A 22,772-nucleotide genomic window follows, 5' to 3' on the forward strand; every position below is an offset into this window, starting at 1 on the left:
GTAGGCCCCCAATGTCGCACATGATCGAGAAATCCAACACTGCATGCATTTAGCTCTAGAATTATTCACAATGTTATGGTCACCTAATTAACTTTTTAATTACATATGTTTCTAAACTATATGTGCATCAACTTGTTCAGTCGTCATTTTAGCCGCGGCATATCGGTTCATAGAACGGTTCCGAGTTTTTCAAGTTTTTCTTGGGCCAATTTAAAGTCTAAATACACTTTTATCCTGCCTAAAAGATTTAAATTTGAGGGTAGGCTGCTATATATTCTGATGAGTAATAAAATCGAATCGTGTATAGGTGTGCCCCACGTTTGGCATTGCTGACACGCACAAATATAACAAATAAAAAAAAAAAAGCTCTCGTACACTAATTTACTCTAATCCCGCCTAAAGTAATTTGAAGTATTGTGGATATTAAAGACGCCCTCTTGCTATTGGTTATGGAGCGACCATGATAATAAAGGATACCAAAGTTAAATATGCCATAAACATTGCTATCAATCCCATTAATTACGGCTGGGGGTTTTCTTTGATATAATTTATATTAAATACTATGATTCAATTATTTGTTGTTTTTTTTGTAATTAGTTCTTTACACTGATTGTTGTACTAAATACAAATATAAACCAATACTCGAATTAATTAATTCCCATTAATTATTTATATATATGAATATTTTCATCCAATATTTAGGTCAATTTATTTCACTCGGGTGTTGTGACAAAATAAAACCACGTAATAATAGTTAATATGATGCAATATTCTGCACCCTAGCGGTCTAAAAACGAATCGGGAATTTGAGAGTTATGCACCACACAGTTAAAAGTTTATGCCTGCCTGCCTACCAGCCACAACTAAAGCATTTCGCTACAAAATTTAGGATGGAGTAACAACCTTTACACAATTTGATAAGTTAGGTGTTTCAGTTAATGCCCTGTAAATGTCATTCGAAAAAGCCTGTGACGTAACACAGAGTTGGTTTGTGGTGTTCCGCACTTTTAACATTTTGACGATAAATCAGGATACTCTGTGCGAAGAGTTCGTTCTTGTAGACTTCTGAGACTCCTCTAACACCAGTTCTCGGTATAAGCCAATGTAAGAACACGGAGACTGGCTAGTCTGGCATATAGACACACACATACTGCCTGTGCATAAACAAAGTCTCATTTCTAACTGATGTTTTGTGCGTTTCTTTGTTTTCCGTGTTCGATTTACCATATGTCTAACGCTTCCAGAATCTACGCTTTGCGAATAATTTTAGGCTTATTAGTTGGTTGACAGATAACTCGAACACCAATGATAATGCGAGACATAGTTGACTATTACTTAAGTTAATGTCGGTAATGTTTGTCTCTTAAGCACAATACATGAACACCAAAGTCAAACAGGTAAACGTTCAACGTTGTTTGAAAGCAGTTAGAAACGAGTTTTAATCACGTTCACAAGGTCAGATTACTTCAGATCTTGTCGCATGGTTTGTATTCCAAAAAAGTTGCACTATAGGTATTATATAAAAAACATGCAAACACCGAAGTTAGGCTAAGCCAAGCCCATTTTGGCTCGATGCCAATCAGTTGCCTTTTGATTAACACACTTTTAAATCAGTAATATGAGATTGAGAATTGAAGCTTCTGTGACGGAAACAGTATTACAGTAAACTAAGACAGCAGTCAGTTGTTTCCACTTCCATACAAATATATAGCTTGTATTAATAATGTAAGTGATTAATAATAAAAGCATCTTTTCTTAAAGCGGGAATAAAAACGTTAATCCACTAGTAATCTCACAAACCAAATCGTAACATCAAGTTAGAAAAAAGTATACAGAGTAACTGATGGCCACGATCGAAATAGACATTCTATTATTCTAAAGATTCCTCTTGGGGGCGCTGTATTTGAGCACAGACTTGATTTGAAATATGCCTGCAGTTGTTTAAAAATGATTCTTAGAACAAAGGTGAATTAATTTAAGAAAGATAGACAGACAAATAATAATTTCATCGATCGAATATCTGTTTAACTGTGAATTTAAAAACAATTAATATTCGCATATAGCACTGACTGAATGATTTCCGAGAATGAAGAAAAAGATTTAGTATCAGGTTTGTTTAGCAGTTTCTTCTTCCACAGACTGATGTTTATATAAATCTCATTAGCAGCATTGCACATTCTACTTTAATAAGAATCAACTGAATCATTTTAATATGATAAAAATTTGTTCAACTCACGTGGTATCGTTTGCTCCAACGAAATCACTTTCTGGTGTTGTGGGAGTTAAATCCAGTAGATGTCGCTCGTTCTTGTCCAAAACTTCCAGTTTAAATCCTCCCTAATTAATAAGTGTGTTTTTTTAATAAAACGGTTGGAAAATATTAAATCCAATGAAACATCTGAAACACTAAAAACAATCTTGTCTTTATGTAAATGCTACACACACAAAATCTGTGCTCTTTGTACTCAATACTTTTGATTTCTATGCCTGATTTATTTTCAATATATTTACCTAAGATTTAACACTCTTTCGATAATTATTTTATCTGCTTTACGGGGCAGAGTGAACGACTTTCAACCCTTCATACAGGTCTACTGATAGACATTTCTAAAAAATCGCTCTCTGCTGGCTGGATTCTTCCTGTTAGTGAAACAGTTACCTAACATGTATTTCTTTAGTTGTTCTAGCATCTAGGTTACAACCAACAAAAATATCCGAAATTTTCATGGCAATCGAAATTTGAGAAGTATGCACTAATATTACATCTTCACTAATATTAAATTTTCAAAATTGAGGGGTTTATTTCTAGATATCTTTTGGCGTTAAAAAGTTAAGTCGCTTTAAAACTATTTCATTTTATACACGCCTTTAATACGATCTTGGAAAATACAACTTGACCATGTTTATACATATGTTGTGCATTTGGCACTGGACCAATCAAGCCCAATCAGTGAAATAAAATTAGTCATTCCCGGAAAAATCAAACAAACCTGTAAACCTGACGTGTCAAAATGATGTTAGTGTAATCTACTACCACCCCAACAGCTTTTAACACAATTTTCGATTCTGTTTATGCATTAAATTGTTTGTAAGTGCATGATTCCATTGGTTAATCAGTAGAATTCATGAACACATACGATACACACACGCCATCTGGATTGTACTTAGTTTCATTTATTACTTCTTGTGTATTTAAATACAGACAGTCAGTGATGTAGCTCCTTCTTCCCTTATTTAGTCACTTCTCTACACCGACTATTGGAACAGACAAAATACCTCAGTGGATGTAATATGTCAACTTTATAGGATTAATCTGACTACCACCCAATCCATAACATTGTACAGAAGTGTGTTCATATGACCTGAATTAAATATAAATCAATTATACAGTCGGCAGACCCTAACTTTCAAGGAAAAAAATTACATTACATAATGTGTGTGTGTGGAGATTAAGTCAGTGAACTTTTGCAAGTTAAAAACTGTTGAAGTTCCATGACTAATGCTTGGAATTATTTATGAAGATTTTGAGCGGTTGTAAAGATTTCTGACGTGTACCTTCCATCAATTTGCACATCCTTCATGGTTTACAGCACTAAGCAGGTGGAAGTCTGCTCAGGCAGTGTAAAACTAACTTAACACGTGGGAACAAAGAATCATTAAAGCTCGGTGAAGTAGAAAATTGTAGAGTGAGGAACATTAATTTGGTGTTATTCCACAATTTATCTTAGGAATAAATCCTGTCTTTCACCACAAGTTTAAAAACAAAAGCCATGCACCAGCGAATATCGACTTTCGATCGTATGAGATACAAGAAAACAATGTTATACAAGTAAATAATCTGTATAAAATATGTTTACCATCTGTTTCACTTATTATAGAACAGATCACAAACAATGACAAGATTACACACCATCATACTTCAGATACTACGATTTCTTTGGTTTATGACTTAAATAAAGATTACTTCGCTGCGACTTTTGTACATTTGTATTAAGCCCTGCTTTCTCGAACTCAGTTAATCTCCAGAATATTCCGCATTACTTTTAACATATCTTACGGAATCTCTTGATATTTAACCTTATTCAATGTTTAGGAACACGAGGTTCACCCGACAATAACGATATTGGTTTACCACCCCCTACAACAACACAGCTCCACTGATGACTGCCATTACTTCTTTACTGTGGTACTATATTAAAAATAATGGGAAACAAATCAGGTGTTTATGTATGCTCTCTCAATAAAGTAATATTATATTTTTTTTAAAAAAACTATTGTAATAAAAGTATTATTATATTGGAACAACATGAAGTATGAAAATATTCCGAACATCCCAGGCTTAAGAAATGTTTTCTTGTTCGGAACTCCAGGGTTTGAGAATCCAAGATCAGTACGAGAGAGATACACTAGTCCAAACAAAACTTAAACTAGCTAAACCATATTGCTGTGGGAGAATGTTAGGACAAGGTAATATTTTGTTATTCTTTCTATTTTAAGGTTTAATTCTTCTATACTATTAGAGAATGTAAATTTCAGCACTGAGGTAATGTTTCACTGATCTCTGTTGACAATTGAATGAGCCAGAATTACCATATCTGTTTGATTGAATGTACTGATAAAATTTAGTGTTAATTATACATAAAGCTTGCATATGGTACTGGCATATGTTAGAAGAAATGAATTTAATAGCACCACACAAATAAACATTGATAAAAACAGTGGGTAACACTATAACGTTTTGTTGTCATGTCACAGCATAAAAAGTGTCGAGAATTGTTAGTAGAGCAGAGAGTTGACATAAAAGCTGTACGTGATGTTGGTTGAGTTCTCTGACAAACTGTTACAAACTTGAAATGGTCCCCAAACACTGTCAAGTATATTGAAGGTCGTAAGATAGAGACAGGTTAATCTGAAAATAGGAAAGGAAGAGGCAGAATACCTAAACTAAATGATACTGATGTTAAGTATCTTTGTTTATGTAGCCTTCAGGACAGAAGGGAGTCTGTCACTGATCTTAAGTATAAGATAAACAACCATGAACCAAATAACAGAAGTGTTCAATCTACAGTATCAAGAAGATTCAATAATAATATTTGGTTGTATAACAATTAAAGAAACATTTACTTCAATCTTCAAATATTGTCAAGAGACTGAAATTTGCTAAAAAGTACAAAAACTGAACTGTTGACAATTAGAGAAAGGTGTTATGAATGGATGAGTCCAAGTGTGAAATATCTGGTTCAAAGCATAGGTTATCTATCTAGTGGAAGAAAGATGAAAGATACCTCAATGTACAGCATCTACCATGAAGTTTGAAGGAGGCAGTGTGATGGTTTGGGGGAGTTTTTCTGCTGAGGTGACAGGAGATATTTGTAAGGTAGATGGAATAAATGATCAGAGCAAGTACCATCATATACTGATCCATCATGGTAAACCCAGTAGTTTGTGTATTATTAGTAAAGGATTCTACTACCAGGAAGATAATGACTCCAAACACTCATCTAACCTATTCAGAAATTACTTAGCTAAGAGAGAAGCTGCTGGAGTCATTGAATTGGTCCAATGGTTCCCACAGAATCCCAATAACAATTCAACTGAGCAGATCAGGGGTTTGATAGATCAAAAACTTGACAAACCAAAAGTTACTCCCAAAGAAACCTTATGAGAATGTATTACAGACATTTGGAGTAAAATCCTAAAGGATACTTTGATTAAATTTGTTACAACAGTATCTGAAATATTGTACAGCAGAAGAGGAACACGCAACATATTAACTGTTTACTAAACTCTAGAACTTCCACTGAGTTTCTGTTGTACTAAATATGAAGATAAGTAACAATTTTGATGTTTCATCTGTGATTTACCTTCCATTGGTAATTGAAAGTAGCCAGAAATCTAATTTTGACTTTGTTCTAACACTCTTGCACAGTACTGCAAGTCTTCTTTCCGATTGTATTGACTAAATAATTACACATTGCAAGTAATATATATTTGTATAGAAATAAATGATATACATGAATATAGCAATAACTTGTGTGTCTGTCTCTGTGTCAGTTGTATTAAGTGGGAGAAAACCATAAAATTATTTTATCATATCACAGCTCGTATCAGTAAACCTTCGCAAAGTTAGTTCCAACTAAAACACAATTACAAAAGTGTTTTATATTTATAACTAAATAATTGGAAAAGAAGTCTGTAATTTAGTCGTACGTGTTGGTACGTGATTCAAGGCAGCGCGCACACACATTTCATGTCAGCAGCACCACACTAGTACATACTAGTACGTGATTCGAGGTAGTGCACACACATTTCATGTTAGAAGTACCACACGAGTACGTGATTCAAGGTAGCGAGGACTAAACATTTAGTTTCAAACTCTTTGTTAACCTGAAGATGGCCTCATAAGGTCAAAACATTGTTCTGCGCTTTATTGTAATTAGTTTTAATACCCATACCAGCCGTCTGAAGAATACATTTTGACTTCAAGAAGGTTTCTCGTCATTATGAATTTAATGAACAGTTTTTCTAGAAGATTACTCCCCACCCTGCCCCAAACCAAAAGGTTGGGTTCAACAAACCTCATAGTTCATGTGACTACTAGCTAGTTTGTTGTTTTATAACTGTTAAATGTATAGCATTTTTAGTTATTTTAATCAACACGGCGAGTCTATATTTACATTATTTGAAGGATATGTAACAGTGATGCTACTATTTTATTATTCTGAAGTATTCAGCAAATACGCGGTTTAAGACACTAAAAATAAAAACAACGCCCGCTGTACAATCTCTGTATGTAGTCTAATCTTGTTTTTTTTTAGATTTGCCCTTGTCTAGAGTTAATGATGAGGGGTGAAACTCCCCCAAACTGGTATAACAGGTGGTTAATCGAATAATAATTTGGTTCTAGTTTTGCTGCGTTTTTCTTTCAGCATCTTAAGTCATGCACACATTTATCCAAGCAGATCGACGCCATTAAAGATGTGTGCATAAATTATTAGATATATCACCAAGTCTCGGTTGCCTTGTGCTTGCGTGACGTCACACTTCAACAAGTTAAAATATGTTTATATTTCACACAATACCTCAGAGAATATTTACTCGGATCTTGTTTTTAATTTGTTTGCTTTCCAGTACCCTAATGTGTTAACGATACGTTTACAGACTTGCGATGCTAATATGCAGGGTTTGATTCCTCACGACACATAGAGTAAGATGGTACATTGAGGAGTTGTGAGCTAAAACAAACACTTCTGTAAATGTAAACTTTCCCGTTAGAGAGAGAGAGCGAGAGAGTGCGTGTCTAGAACGTAGGTGGCCTGTTTTATTTTAGTTCTATTCTATTATTACTATTATTTTAAATAATTTTATCTTAATAATCTGATGTACACATTTAACGGGGAGAGGTGTTTAGGTCTCTCTTCATCATGTATGCAATATCTGTCTAGTTGGCATAACAATTCATTTTTTCGCCAATTTTTATAAAAATATTTTATTGTACTTTGTAGAAGTCTATCTAGCATTGTTTGTAAGTTTGAGTAATTATGCATGAACTTTGATGAAGTGGTTTTAGGTACTCTGTATGCTGTTGTAATTAATGTATTCTGTAATGTTTGTAGTTTGGTCAGTTCAGTTATGGTAATAAAATAAAGTTACATTCAAGTATATACTGCACATAAATGGTACTGTTTCATTCACCACTGCTGTGAACACTCGGTGAGCATTAAGTAACACGTACTGACAGTTCACATTAATAATACCGCCACCTATGGTTAACCAAAGTATGCACTTGCGTTTTTGAATTATTTTCGAATACACAAAGTCACAGGATGTTTGATGACGTGAATACGTAAAATAAAACATTATCATAATATTAATAGCATGAAAAACTCGCGCTACGCAGTGGGGTTTTAAACCCTCTCAAGACACAGAAAGGAAGATCTGTACTCGAAGGAAAAACGACGCTTGGAAACGCGTCCGCGATACTCGAGCACGTGTTCCATGCTTGGTTCTGCGAAATGGGACGTATATAGTTTCAACCATTACGAGCCCAGGATCCCAAGGCTCCAGGACACAAAAAATCCGATGTCATATTTGGGTTCAGTGACCCTGAAATTTCGCGCTTAATCTTCCCTTCGTACCTAATACCTGGGTACCATTCTAGGTGCATTTCGAGTGCCTTAACCACCTGGCTATGGCGGGCCTGGGTAAAACGAATCACCGTCAACGGTTAAGGCAGATATGGCACCCTTGTTGGAAAACCCGAGGGCACTGAATAACAATTATAGGGTTCAAATCTAAAATAGGCTTAATACTAATGTATTATAAACAATTAGCATATCACCTATTAATTGAACTTATTGAACAATTGAAACAGAATTGGGGTTTTACCTTTTTGCTTGCTACGAAGATGAACCGCGGGTTTGTAATGTAATATAGTACTAAGTAACGAAGCTGATGGTCCGGATTCGAATCACTATGATGTCATAAACTACTGTTCACATATTCCGGTCTCTCTCTCGCTCTCTGTATGCGAGCGTGCATGCGTGTGTGAGAGAGAGAGAAGACTGACAGTCAACCCTTTTTTTGTGGTTCGTAAGTTGTCACGTGCTGTTCACTGACTTATTGGGCAAGCAGTTAGAAATTATGAACCCGGCAGATAACCTTAATAGCATTGCCTTAAATACAAAAGAAATGCTATCATAAAAGCAAAACGTAAAATAAGAGCTGTTGAAACCAGTGCAAAGTGGTGTTCTTGATTGATTGATTGATTGATTTAGTGTTTTATGGCACAAAGCAGCTAGGCTATCTGCGCCAAATGTCCGATAAAAAGGTAAAAACAAATTAAATGCAGTAAAATACAAAAAAGAAAACGAAGGTAAAACAAAACATCATTGAAAAACCAATGTCAGTCACCTGAAGTTGGCCTTAAGAGAAGTTGTAAAGTCCTGGTTCCCCGCCAGGACTATGTGTACATTCATGACCAGTACCAAAGGGTGAAGTAATAAAAGTTTAAAAGACATGCAGCAAAATTGGAATAACAACTCGCCAGGATGACTAATGAGTAGTTCAAACAGCAGCGTTAGTCACCTGAAGTTGGCCTTTGCAGTCCTGGTGTTGAGTTATTTAATGTTCTGGCCATTTTACAATGTCAAATTGAACTAGAGAGATTGAAACTTTGAAAAGGGAATCACAATTAAAAAGATGTAATGAATAAATATCCAACACTTAAATGAGATCAAAAAGATTAATGGCCATTAAAAAACTAAAAACTTTATCAAGGTGGACAGTGTCACCATCATGAATAACATTACAGACAAACCCTGAAACAGAACATGTTTAAAATAGTGCCGTCGTTGAGAGTCGTAACGATGGCAAGAAAGTAAAATGTGGCTTACAGTGATTTCAGTGTTACACAAACTACACACTGGTGCAACAGTTCCAGATAAAAGAAAACGATGAGTTACAAAACTGTGACCAATGCGTAGTCTAGTTAGAACAACTTCTTCCTTCCGAACCTTACGGAATATAGGGTTTTATTTGAAAAAGCTTGTTGTCGCGTTGCTCACTCCATGTGGACTGCCAGCTGGCACGAAGCCGAGTCTTGAATACAGGACCAATATAGTCCATGTACGGAATAGGCAATGGTGATAGTGCCAGAGCAGATAGATTTAGCTGCCGTGTCTGCAACCTCGTTCCCGCGAATACCAACATGGCCTGGTATCCAGAAAAACTGAATAAAAGTAGCAGTGAATGAGAAATGGGCCAGTCGGTTTTGAATATCAGCGAAAACAGGGTGTGAGCCAACGTGTAGCGATTCCAGGGTCAGTAGAGAACTAAGCGAGTCAGTATAAATAGTGCAGTTGGAGTACTGCTCAGCTTCAATATGATCCAGGGCATGAGATATGGCATACAGTTCAGCAGTGAACACAGAAGCTGTAGAGGGGATTCTGCGTGCAACCACAGAACCGCAGCAAACCATACCAGAGCCCACTGAATTACCTGATTTGGAACCATCTGTATATATATATATATATATAGGAACGGAATGATTGTTTGAAAGATGTTCATTAAATAAAAGACGATACTTCCAATCTGGATTATCTGCCTTTTTCAGATGACTGAAAGAAAGGTCACATTTGGGGGCTGTAATAAACCATGGTGGGATGGGCTGACCTGTGGATTATGCAATGTTATCCAAGAACAGACCCAATTCATCCAATTGCACCTGGATGCGAAGGCCAAAAGAAGCAATGGCAGATGTCTGTTCTGAACAAGTACAGCCCACTAAGGAAGGAAAACACATCCCCAAGAGGGGATGATTTGGAAAGGAACTAAGTTTCGAAGAATATAGTAAAGATAGTTGCAAACGGCAAAGGTGCATAGAAGGTTCATGCAAAACGCCATGACTCCATGTTGTGTCATAAGCCTTCTCAATGTCAAAGAATATTGATACAAGATGTTGGCGTTTGAGAAAGGCTTCTCTGATTGATGTTTCAAGTCGAATTAGATGGTCTGTGGTGGAGTGCTGTCGTCGGAACTCACACTGGGTGAGCAAGAGGAGGTTGTTTGATTCGAGGAACCAAAGAAGACGAGCATTAACCATCCTTTCTAAGGTCTTACAGAGAGAGCTCGTCAAAGTAATTGGACGGTAGTTTGAAGGAATCTTGGGATCTTTCCCTGGCTTAGAGAAAGGTAAAATAATAGCCTGGTGCCAGGCATTAGGAAAAACAAACATTCTCCTGCCAGATCCGGTTAAAGACAATTAGAAGGACATCAAGAGAATCAGGAGATAAGTGGTGCAGCATGTCATAGTGTACATCATCAGCTCCAACAGATGTACTGCCAGACTGATGAAGGGCCATTTTCAGTTCCACCAGTGTAAAGGGACAATTATAGTCAAAGAGACAGTCACTTTGAAAGGAAAGAGGTGAACGCTCTGCCCGAGTCTTGATGACCAAGAAGGTGGAGGAAGAAGCAGAAGTGCTAGATACCCAGCAAAAGCTTTCACCTAGAGTATCAGCGATGCTCAGGACATCAGCTGCCTCCTGACCATCAGAAAGTAAGATCGAGAGGGGGGACAAATTGTAGTGCCCACTGACCTTTCGAATCCTGTCCCATATGACCTTGGAACTGGTGGTACAAGATATGCTAGTTGTGAACTTAATCCAAGATTCCTTCTGGCTTTGACATCTTACCCACCTAGCATGTGCACGGGCCCGTTGTAAAGCGACGCGGTTCGAAAGTGTGAGATATCTACGAAAAGTATCCCAGGCCCGTTTTTGAGCCTTCCGTGCTAAGTGGCAAGCAGGATTCCACCACGGAAGAGGATATCGTGGAAAATGTGTCAACGTTTTAGGAATACACTGAGCAGCTGCTTGTATAATACAGCCAGTTATCGCTGTCACACAGTCGTCTATTGATGGCTGATTCACAATGGCAGGATCAAGTTCTGTGAGAGCAGTGAAAGTGGACCAGTCTGCCTGATCCAGCTTCCACCGGGGCACACGGGTGGCATCGACCACTGCCAGTCTCGCTCAAAAGTACAGGAAAATGATCACTGCCTAGTGGATTATTGTCAATGCTCCATGCAAAATGGGAAAATAATGAAGGGGAGCAAACTGAGAGATCAATAGCGGTAAAGGACTGACTAGGTGCATGAAAATAAGTGGAAGAACCAGTGTTGAAAAGAGAAAGGTTGTGATCAGAGAGCATACACTCTACAAAGCGACCCCTCCCATCAATAACAGCACTTCCCCAGAGGGGATGATGTCCATTAAAGTCCCCCAGGAGTAGAAAGGGAGACGGCAACTGTTCAACGAGAGCATCAAAGTCTGATTGATCATATGTCTCTCCAGAGGACAGGTAAAGAGAACAAACAGTGATTGTATGACCCAAGGAAACACTCATGGCTACGGCCTCCAAGGGTGTGTTGAGTGACAAAGACGGGGTGGGTACATGCTGATCAACCAATAGTGTCACCCCTCCATGTACTCGTCCATCACACAGCCTGTCATTCTGTACAGAGAAAACTGCCGAATGGTGACTGTATCAGCAGGTTTTAGAAATGTTACTTGTAAGGAAAGAATACAGGATGGTAGGAAGCAATCAGTGTTTTGATATCATCCAGATTAGAACGTAAATCTCGACAGTTCCATTGTATCAAGGTGGCCATTTTTAATGACGGGTAGGCGAAGTGGCTGGAGAACCCTTCTGTTTACGACCACGTCTTTTTTCCTTACTGTCCTTAGTCGGAAGAGGTCTATCCACCTCCATGTATCCTGCCCTGGGTCAATTGGGCAGATCTTTGTTTGTGGAAGGGGACTCCAGTGACTGAGAACGCAAACGAATGATTGTTTTGCCTCTTGGGGTGGGAGAAAAAGATGTATCAGAAGAAATGCCTGTATTTGAAACTGAAGGATGTGGATCATGAGATTTGTTGGAATGTATGGGAGGAACAGAGATGGGTGTGGAAGTCGATTCATCAACCTTTTTAACCATGGAGGTCAAAAGGCTTTTCATTTGTTTTGAAAACGATTCTCTTGGAGGCAGAGAGATCTGTCTGCACTCCCACTATAGTTGTGGAACGAAGTGCAGCAGCATATGCCCGAGATGGAGTGGCGGGGAGCAATTTCTGAGCCTTAGGATAACTAATGTTATAAGTCGTTTTCAAACGCTGCAACTCTTTTTCCTCCATCCATTTTGGGCAAGAACGAAAGTAGGAAGGGTGAGAACCATTGCAGTTGACGCAATGTGGGTCCATGTCACATTCATGGGCATCGTGGTCCTTGCCACCACAACGAGCACATGTCAGGGAACCACGACAGAACGTCTTTGAGTGGCTGAACCTCTGACATTGGAAACATCGGAGAGGGTTTGGAATGTATGGCCGTATCCTGCAAATTAGATAACCTGCCTTCATGGTGATAGGTGCACATGATGATGTAAATGTAAAAACGAGGGTATTTGTTGGCAGTGTAACTCCACCTTTGCGAGTGGAGATGCGCCTCACTGCAGAAACTCCTTGAGTGGAGAGACCAGCGAGAATCTCGGACTCGGGGACGTTCTTTAAATCCCTCTCAACAATAACTCCTCGTGATGAATTCAAGGTAGCATGAGGGGTAACCTCAATAGGTATATCCCCAACTCCCATTCAATTCAAGAGGAGTTCACTGTGTTGGGTTGTGGATGTTTCAACTAATATATGTCTCCTGATCGAAGCTTCTTTACCGACTTTGGAGAGCCGGCAAGACCCTCTAGTCCCTTCTGAATAAAAAAGGGTGACATTTGCCCTAAAGATTTTTCTGAAAGAGAATGTAATATAAGAAAATGGGGTACGTGTGTTACATATGTTGAAAATTGCTTCTCAGAGTATTCAAAACGTGGTCGCTTACCTATTGACTGTTTTTTCACTATTTTATTTAAATTTTTTGAAGGAGGATCCATAGGAAAAAAGAAAAATATCGGTACCCACTGACCCCACTCACCATGAAGCCCTACGAGGGGACGCACTACAATGTCATGCAAGGACAATGCAGCAACGCCAGGGTTTCGTGAGCACTATACCCAAACACCAGCATCAGGCACAATGTCCACAACACCCGTTGAGAACTTCCAATACTGGTACTTGGTTGACTCTAGCCCAAGTAATCCAGCCGACTGACCCAAGGGGGGCCACCTAAAGGCCGCCAGTCTACAGGAATTCAAGGCCAAAGTGGTGTGTAAGGGTTGGACCCCTCAATCACCAGGATCCTCTCCTCCCCTTCAAGGGTCGCCACGCACGGCAAACACGTGGGTGGATGTTTAGATCCCAGAGGAAGTAAATTGAAAGAACAGAACCTTCCCTGGGAGGTCCCCTCACCACGTACAGGAATCCACACCGAGGGGGAGGGTGTTCTTATCTTTTAATTTCTTGTATCTCGTCATAGAAAGTCACGAAACGGAAAACATAATCCTGGTTAAAACTTTTATAACATTCATGATAATGATAACAGAACGTAATATATTTTGCAAACTTAGAAAATAGTTGAATCCAATTCCCCGGGTAGGTTATTACCCTAGTACACACACTCAAAAAAAATGACGTTGCCCACACTGGGGGTCATTTTTGACCCCCACCAAAAATATTAACAAAAAATTTATTTTCATATAAGCAAAGTATAAATTTGGACACAATATTTATTCTATACAATTTATGCATACACTCTGGGTAACTTTATGGACATTGCAAACCATTTTACTACATTTGATACACTTTGAAGAAGTTTTTTTCCTTGAATCACGTGCGCATATTTGACACCATTTCCTAACGTTCTCTTCAGCAACTTTTTGTCTTTTGGGAGGGATCACTTCATTTGTATCTTCTTCAGGCAGTAATTCATCAGTAAGCAACTTCAGAAATTCACGTCTTGCTCTTTTTTTGGTACTTTGATGCGAATTCTGGATGGCGCTGGCGATAGAGAAGGTAAGCATTGTATGCGGCAGCATCAAGAATGTTATAAAATAGTGCCATTGGCCACCTTCTGGTCTTTCTTTTTGTGGAAAAGAATCTAACTATTTAGTCTAGTGTATCGACTCCTCCTTTGGTGGAGTTATAGTATGATATTATTTCAGGTTTTCCTGATTCATCATCGATTGAGGGCTCTCTATGCAACGTAGATAAGAATATTCTAGAATGCTCGAGAACATTTATAGAGTGTTCTAGAATGTTCTAGAACACAAAATTTCATATCAATATATTATTTGATTGTTTACCAGACATGTAATTGAGTTTTTTAAACGGGGGTCAAAAATGACCCCCAATGTGGAAAACGTGAATTTCGACATTAGACAAGGGGTGTAATACCCCATTTGCATAAAATACATGTTAAACGTATTAGTATAGTATGTTATTAGTATAGATTAAATTAGGTACATTTTTAGGCCCGAAAGTCACACCTTTGATATTTCTATAACAACTTAAACACAAGTGGGCCCATTTTTGACCCCCACCGTGTGTATGAGGGTTAAATACATGTTGAAAATAGTTGAATCCAAACCCACGGGTAGGTTATTAAACACGTTGAAATTTCCGATAGTGACGTCTGCGACGAAACGTAAAAATACCGATTTTATCTGGTATTGTCAGATTTTGTAAAGCAGCATAGCTGAAATACAATTCAGCCCCCACAGTAAGCCTAAACTCGTCAAAGCCAGGGCTTACTTGCCCTTTGTCTGCTCATAGGGAGCCGAAGGCTGCCTGGAGGAATCATCTATTTTAACCACTCGCATCAGGATACAGTATTGTCTTGTCTGTCAATCAGTCAGTAGATCCAAAATGACGTTACATACGAGACGCTTAACATCGTGACGTCAATAACGTGTGTGCATGCTATGAATCACGAGAATTATGCACTCTGTATGGTACAACAAAGCGTGACATACAAACTTGAAAAGCAAGAAATAAAGATTTGCGACTCTTAATTTTGGTTTTATTTATTTATTCTTGAACTAGAACACTTTCGAGAACCCTGCAGGAAGTACATGGCTCTAAATCTGTTATAAATCACTTAGCAGTTGTAGTTCACACGAAAATGAACCAACCGACATCTACTCTAGCCATCCCTAAGTTGGTAGTTACATATTCGACAGAAGACAGCTAGTCATCACCGTCAACTCTTGGGTTATTATTTTACCAATGAATACTGGAATGGACAGTAACATTGTAACACCCCTATGGCTGGAACAGCCAGCGTGTTCGTGACCAGAGTTTTGAACCAGCGGTTCGTAGATTGAGAGTTGAGTACCCTAACCACAAAGCTATGCTAGGCCTTAAATCAATTAGGTGTCGAAAATTGAAAAAGTCAAACTTTATTATGCGAATGTCTCGAGTCTGGCTCAACGTTAAACCAATTGAATTCCTTACTCGCATGATTATAAACCAAATCAGAACGAACTGTTAACATTTGTTTCATAGCTAAACTAAAATAGAATAAATAAACTAGACAAGAATAAATGAGCCCTTCAAGTCGTCGTGGAAAAACAGTTGGTAAATTTTAAACAACCTTACCAGATGTAATTAATTAAAACTGGGAATAAGATTACAATATGCCCATAAGTAATTATGATGAAAATTTACGAATCTGTTGCTATTTACAAAAATTTTGACAAATACGTAGGAAAACGTATCCTTTAAGCGTTTCACACCCACAAAAAATGATTTGTACTTACATTGTGTCTTAAGGCCACTGACCATAAATGGGGTACTTACTCCCCTTCCCAAAAAAAAAAAAAAAACATTCAATGTCAATATCTTATCTCAACTTAACGACAAACTGCTAAATGTGCAACGCGCTTTTACCCGTGGGCTCGTTGTAAGAGATAATAAGTCTCTTTATTGGGTTCAAAGGTCATTACGCGCTTTTTGCCGCGAGTGCCACTGACTGACTGCTTTTCATCTGGTCACTAGTTCAAATTTAGAAATGGGTGTAATTGAACCACAAGTTTCTAACCAGGCTTTTTGCTGACGTGACGCGTAAATATCGTACTGGTTGAAAACACTAAGTACCACAGTTAGCACGGGACTAACTTGGGCACGTCACTTCCTGTTCATCACGAAGTTCGAGGTCATATTTCGACGCAAAGAACCAAGCATATGAGCGAACAAGCATGGAAACAAGATTAGATGCACAAACACACATTTTATATGTAATATAAAATATTGTCCACCGGTGGGGCAGTGGTAAATTACCAACTAACAACACTAAAGTCCGACGTTCGGTTCCCTACAATTGACACAGTAAATAACTTTGTCTCAAATATGTTTATCTTCCCTGTTCGTGTTCCTCGAATCACACGAACCAGTAATAAACCAGTTCTGACATCTTTTGTTGTTCGCCTTTGCAAGGTACACAGAAAGATGTTGATCCATAAAGGGTGACTAAGTGTTCAGATACAAAACTGGGTCAGAGACCGGGAGTATTAAATAAAGAACAAGACACACCAAACCTACGATGACTTAAACTCAACAGGAAAATGGAAATATTGATTAAATATGTTTTGAAGAAACAAACAAAAAACAGCAACAACAAATATTCACACCAAAACAATCAAACTATACAGACAACTGAACAGAATTTATGTGAATTATGTTTGCACTTCTACGTGCTGGATGAATATTATTTCACAAAGAAAAACAAGGCAAAACACACTTCAGTAACTACTGGAACAGCCAAGAAAAAAAAATTAACTGTTGAAGATTGTTTTTGAAGTTCGCGCAAAAATACTCGAGGGCTATCTGCGCTAGCCGTCCTTAATTTAGCAGTAAAAACTAGCCGAAAGGCAGCTAGTCATCACCACCCACCGCCAACTCTTGGGCTACTCTTTTACCAACAAATAGTGGGATTGACTATGACGTTATAATGCTCCCACAGCTGAATGGGCGAGAATGTTTGTTGTGACAGGGATTCGAACCCGCGATCCTCAGATTACGAGTCGAGCGCCTTAACCACCTGGCCATGCCGGGCCAGCTGTTGGAAAAAAGTGGCTGTTGATTCGAGAAAAAGTTCAATTAATTTCTAGCTAGATTGGAGTTAAGCCTAAGTTTGTTTTTTTGTTGTTGTTTCGTTTTTTTAAGGTTTCAACGATTGTATCGAGTTAAACTTGGAAGCAAAACTTATTTTGAATTCACTGTACGTAAACTTAGCAAGAAACCACGAAATAATTTTACTGGAAATTTTAAGATAGATCTGTTTCATTTAAAAGTTTACTTTTACGTCTGTGACAGACACAACAGTGGTTTTGTATATACACTTTAAAACGTTAACACCTCAGAAAGAAAGTTCAAATTTGTCTATTTCTTACGAAATACAAATTTTATTCTAAAAATGTATATAAAAGCATACGGACTTTCATACGAACCTTTGAACATGGCACTAACATTCTAAATACCACTCAGTAAGTACGAAACAAAGAGAATCCAACAGGGGAAAAATGACACCAGTTCAGCAACACCATTTCATATTTAATTTGGAAAAATGGTTTGTTTTTTAACAGTATAAAAATCCTCAAGTTCTTAGGTTTTTCCTATTTTAAAACAATCCAGGAATACTGGGAATCGGACTGTACTGCAGTTTAACAATACACAATAAAACTGGTAATATTCTATTGTTCGATACTTCTGACCCAAGGATACCCAATCTATATAGACCGGTAAAAAAAGAAATCCAATAGTAAATATTAAAAGTTGTAGGGCATAAGAGGTACAGAGACGTGCACAGCTGAAAAAATGAGTTAATGTGAGATTTTAGAATCTCTCTTTGGTGATGGGGGGGGGCGTATCAAAGAACCCCTGCAAGTTCCGTGGCGACCAGAAATTCATCATATCGATTTACATTTCTCGTTAGCGCTGAAGACCCTTTTTCAGATAAACATTCTACTCGTCCTTCGTGCCTGACATAGAAATGAATTATTCACTTTATTACAGAAACCAGAACGACAAACGTCAGTGTATCAGGTGAGCTTAAGAGAAAAAAATTGTACATGTTTACATAGTTTCTTGTGTAACTTCCGGATATTTGAGAAATCTTAAAAACAGTCGCAATTTAGTCTAAAACGGTCCCTCGGGCTAAACAAGCACCACCTTACCTTAAAGCTTGATTATTTAATTCTAGCTGAAACAGCCTTGGTGAAAATATCTGGGGCAAATTCTTAAACACAAAATCGTAAGTGAACTGTACATGTATTCCTATGTATAATTATTATACTAACTTTTTTTTTATGAAATACTGAATGCACGAATTGCTAAAGTGAGGACTTGCAGTATCGCATTGTATACAATAAAACATTGTGCTTTCCCTAATTAAATTTTGTCTAACACAATAAGGCTACCTTATTGATTCAACAGTTGTCGTAACTGCTAGTAAAGTTAACTACAAATAAGGTGATAGATAAACAATACTAAAATAAATAACGCCGTATTATTAAGTATCGCCTAAGAATCTGATTTGTAAGAGGCTTAATGAAAGTTGATAATTACAACTTATCTACTTTGATTCACACCCTAACATCTTTTTTTTAAAAAACTGATTTTATATATCAGTAGTTCCAGTATTATATGCTACATTAATTGTAAACAAGTCATCAAAACTGTTATTTAACAATATTTTAATTACTGTTTACAGTGGCATTTAAAATTAAATGTACATTACTAGTCCTTGTAGTCATCATGCTACATTAAGTCACAACTATCAAAGAAATATTATATTTTATCTAATTTCGCCTGAACAACGACTTTGTATCCCAGACAACCTGGTATTGGTCAAAAGGTCCCAAAGCCACTGGATAAAGCAGATGTACTGTGGTTGACATGATCAATCGTATTCTACTTTCTTTTCACTCGTGGGTTCTTAAAATGTCATGGAAACATTAATGTATGGGAAGTGAAATACAAAGGTATCAGTAAAATGACGATACCCAACCCAACTGGTGGATTGTTGTTTTTTCATGTGTTAAAAGGATAGAGTATTAGAAAATATTTATTTTTTCGTTACATCTTTTTTAAAAACCAGAGAAACCAAATTTTAATTATTATTTTTTGAATGGATATCGTGGCCAGTACAGATGCTACTTTTATATCTTCCTCCTCTCCTCAACCTTTTCGGGTAGACACATAACTTAAGGACGATTGCGAGATTGGGGTTAGCTCGAATCGTGCTGTTAATGTCCTTCAGCACACACACCTAACCGCAAACGTTTCAGCTTGCTCAGCTGTATGATGGATATCAGCTGTTAGCTAAGGATTAGTTAACCTGCGATGGACTAGGGAAATGTTAACATTCTCGTCCGCTTGTGTCATTTGAAACCGGAATTAAGTACCTGTTCTCATGTGCTGTCTCAACATGGGAAGTATTTGTCCATGACTTTTAAACGAATACTAGGCTTTATTATCACAACGAGGAATATATTCGTCGGCACATCACAAGTCGAACCTTGAACCCACAGGTCAGGGATATATTGTAGAGTCTCGTGTCGCGTTTTTACATTTCAATGCTATCATGTGGTAAACGTTCGTTAGAAGCATTCTTCTCTTGCAATAAACAAGATGAACAAAACACAATACCGCCTGACTGATTTAAAGTTAATAAAACACCTGTTAATCGAATATTAGTTACTTCACCTTGCCAATATACTGGTTAAAGCATAGATGGTAAGCGTGAGATTGAATGATGTCTGACAAGGGAAAACGGTGTATTCACGTGCTAATTTTACCACGAAATTTGGCCTAAGTACCAATACATTTACTCGCGAGATCAATATATATGGAAATTCCGAGTTAGAATTGATACAAGCGTCTCTCTTTTCATGCTCTAATATTTGTTTACAGTACAAAGCTTAACACTGGGCTATTTGAACGACGCACATCGCAAAGATCGAACACGGAAGGTGTTCGTTACAAGGTCTTCGTGGATAACGCTGAACCACCATTAGAAGCGAAATCTGCTTATTGAATATGTTTGGTGAGTCAATGAAGCTGATGTTTACTTGTTAAAGTAGCGTGATTGTAACTAAAACACATGATTTAGTATCAGCTAGTGGGAACTACGGAAAAAAGTATGTGAAAAGATACATAAAAATATAGCAATAACTGATACAAACCAACACTGATACACCAATGAAACCTGACAATTTGTATAATGTAAAAAACTAAATTTATACGAACACAAAAGTCGCTTACTTCATCTTCAAATTTATTAGCTTATAGTCCTCTGCTTAGTGGCAAACAAGTATAGTTCACTTACTGAAGAGCCTTTACACTTATTATCAAAGCAACGCGTCGAAATATTTTTGGCTTAAATGAAAATATTTATTTGTCTATGACCCCCTTTACTGGGAAACAAATGTAGTTAATAAGTTAGAAATAGTTTAAGCCTCAAAGTACAATCTCATCTTCATGCTGTCCAATGTTGTTTCTTTTCAAAGCACTCACTTCAGCAATAATTAATGAAATTAAAAGCAACAGTGATTGTATTTTAATTCAACTCTTTTGGCAACGGTTTTGGTATTTTCGATTTAAAATTGGAGTGGGTTGTACCCCTTTATCAGTAATTGTAAGGTTAACATGTTAACTAGTTATGTGGTTTTTAACGAGTATAATTGCTTAAATAATAAAAAGATGAATAAAAATGGTTAATTTAAAAAGGTGGGAAAAGGAAACTTAAAAAATACAGAAACAAGATGGCTTAAAGTGAATATGCGACCACAAAAGAGGAAACAAAACAAATTTAAAGTTTGAGACATTGTGTAGACATGATTTCCCATACTGACTCCATGTCTAAAAGCTTTAACATTTAGGAAAGTCAAACGTATGATTTGTGGTGTGAAGAAAATAATGTCGACACTATCTCAAACCTTAAAGTTGTTTGAGATAGTGTTTGTTTGTTACTTATTTGAAATTCTTTAGTATAATGAACTATGTAGTTGATGTATGATACTCCATAGGGAAACAATGGCAACCTCTGGATTTGATGGCTGTTTCTTCTGATGTCACAGATAGTGATACTTCATGTATGATCACTGATATATGGTGATTAAAATACTATATGTTACGTGTATGCTTGTAAAATATATACCGTATTTCACGCCTTGTAAAACGCACGTGTTTTTCTTGAAAAATACCTTGAAAAATCCCCATACGTCTTCCAAGGCAAAAGTGATAAGACTTTACAAGTATTTTCAATAGCATAAAACATTCAATATAACCAATACTGTCGATACACTGTGAAGAATATAATATATTTAACTGTATTTACTCAGTTGATTAAAAATAGTCAAGATTACATCAAGGCATTGGTTATTGAGTCTAATTTTTTCTTAGAATTTTCTTTCCAAAATTAGGGTGTGTCTTCCACGATGTAGTGTCTTACAAGGCGTAAAATACGGTATATGGCTGGTATATTTATACCTTGTAGATATGTGGGGAATTTGTAAACATTGGATTGGAGGAATGGTGCATGGACTAGATTTTGAAACCACGTGTTCTATATATCAATAAATGACAAGCACCATTAGCACAGTTGCAATAGTAAGTTAACAATCGCTATAGTACATGTGTCATGCCTACCATACCAGAGAGGTGGTAGCACTATCTATATAGGTATGGCTCGGATTGTTCATCGAAATGATATTTTAAATATCTCCTCAGCAGGTCATCAGAACTTTAGAAATACTACACAGAGTTTTCTTTTATATCAATATCTACCCTAATGACCAAGTCAAACGTTCCACGAAAGTCTGTAAATAACAAAACGCAAAGTTTGAATCTATTGTTTATATTTTTATTACATGATAAGTTAAGAACTAAAACAATGGCACCAACCAATTTTAATGAAGCAACAGTTTCAAACAGAGTATCCGCATTTATAAGTATTATTATTTACTAGCGGGAGTTTTAAAAATTAATTCTAGTGTAAACGATGTTATCATTACCCTTTGAAGTTAGCTTTCTTACATAAACTTATTAGCCAATAATAGATAAACAATAAGTATTAAAGTTGGAGCCTTGTTATATTTAGAACTTGGTTATAAGTGGTACAACCTTCCTATATCCATTGAAAAGATTCATTAAAAATTAATAAAGAAAAATAAAACATTTAAGAAAATTGGTGTAAACAAAAGGGTGGCTAATTAATTAATTAATCCTTGAAAAACAATGTAAACAATATAATAGGGATGGCGTTTGTATGATCTCTACATAATAACACAGGCAAGAATTAACGTACAATATATATAACTATTCG

The 22,772-nt window shown here is 37.0% G+C and overlaps 1 protein-coding gene across 4 annotated transcripts in view; it reads right to left on the reverse strand.

The window, feature by feature from the left end:
• Window positions 1-22,772, reverse strand: part of LOC143240269 (uncharacterized) — a 67,249-nt gene that overhangs the window by 28,354 nt on the left and 16,123 nt on the right. For all 4 annotated transcript variants that reach the window (XM_076482441.1, XM_076482440.1, XM_076482439.1 and 1 more), the window contains exon 3: window positions 2,237-2,337. In XM_076482441.1, the coding sequence (XP_076338556.1) occupies window positions 2,237-2,337 (101 nt within the window). The remainder of the gene's footprint in view (window positions 1-2,236; window positions 2,338-22,772) is intronic.

The sequence above is a fragment of the Tachypleus tridentatus genome, chromosome 13 (assembly GCF_004210375.1).
Source record: "Tachypleus tridentatus isolate NWPU-2018 chromosome 13, ASM421037v1, whole genome shotgun sequence".
Taxonomy (NCBI): Eukaryota; Metazoa; Arthropoda; class Merostomata; order Xiphosura; family Limulidae; genus Tachypleus; species Tachypleus tridentatus.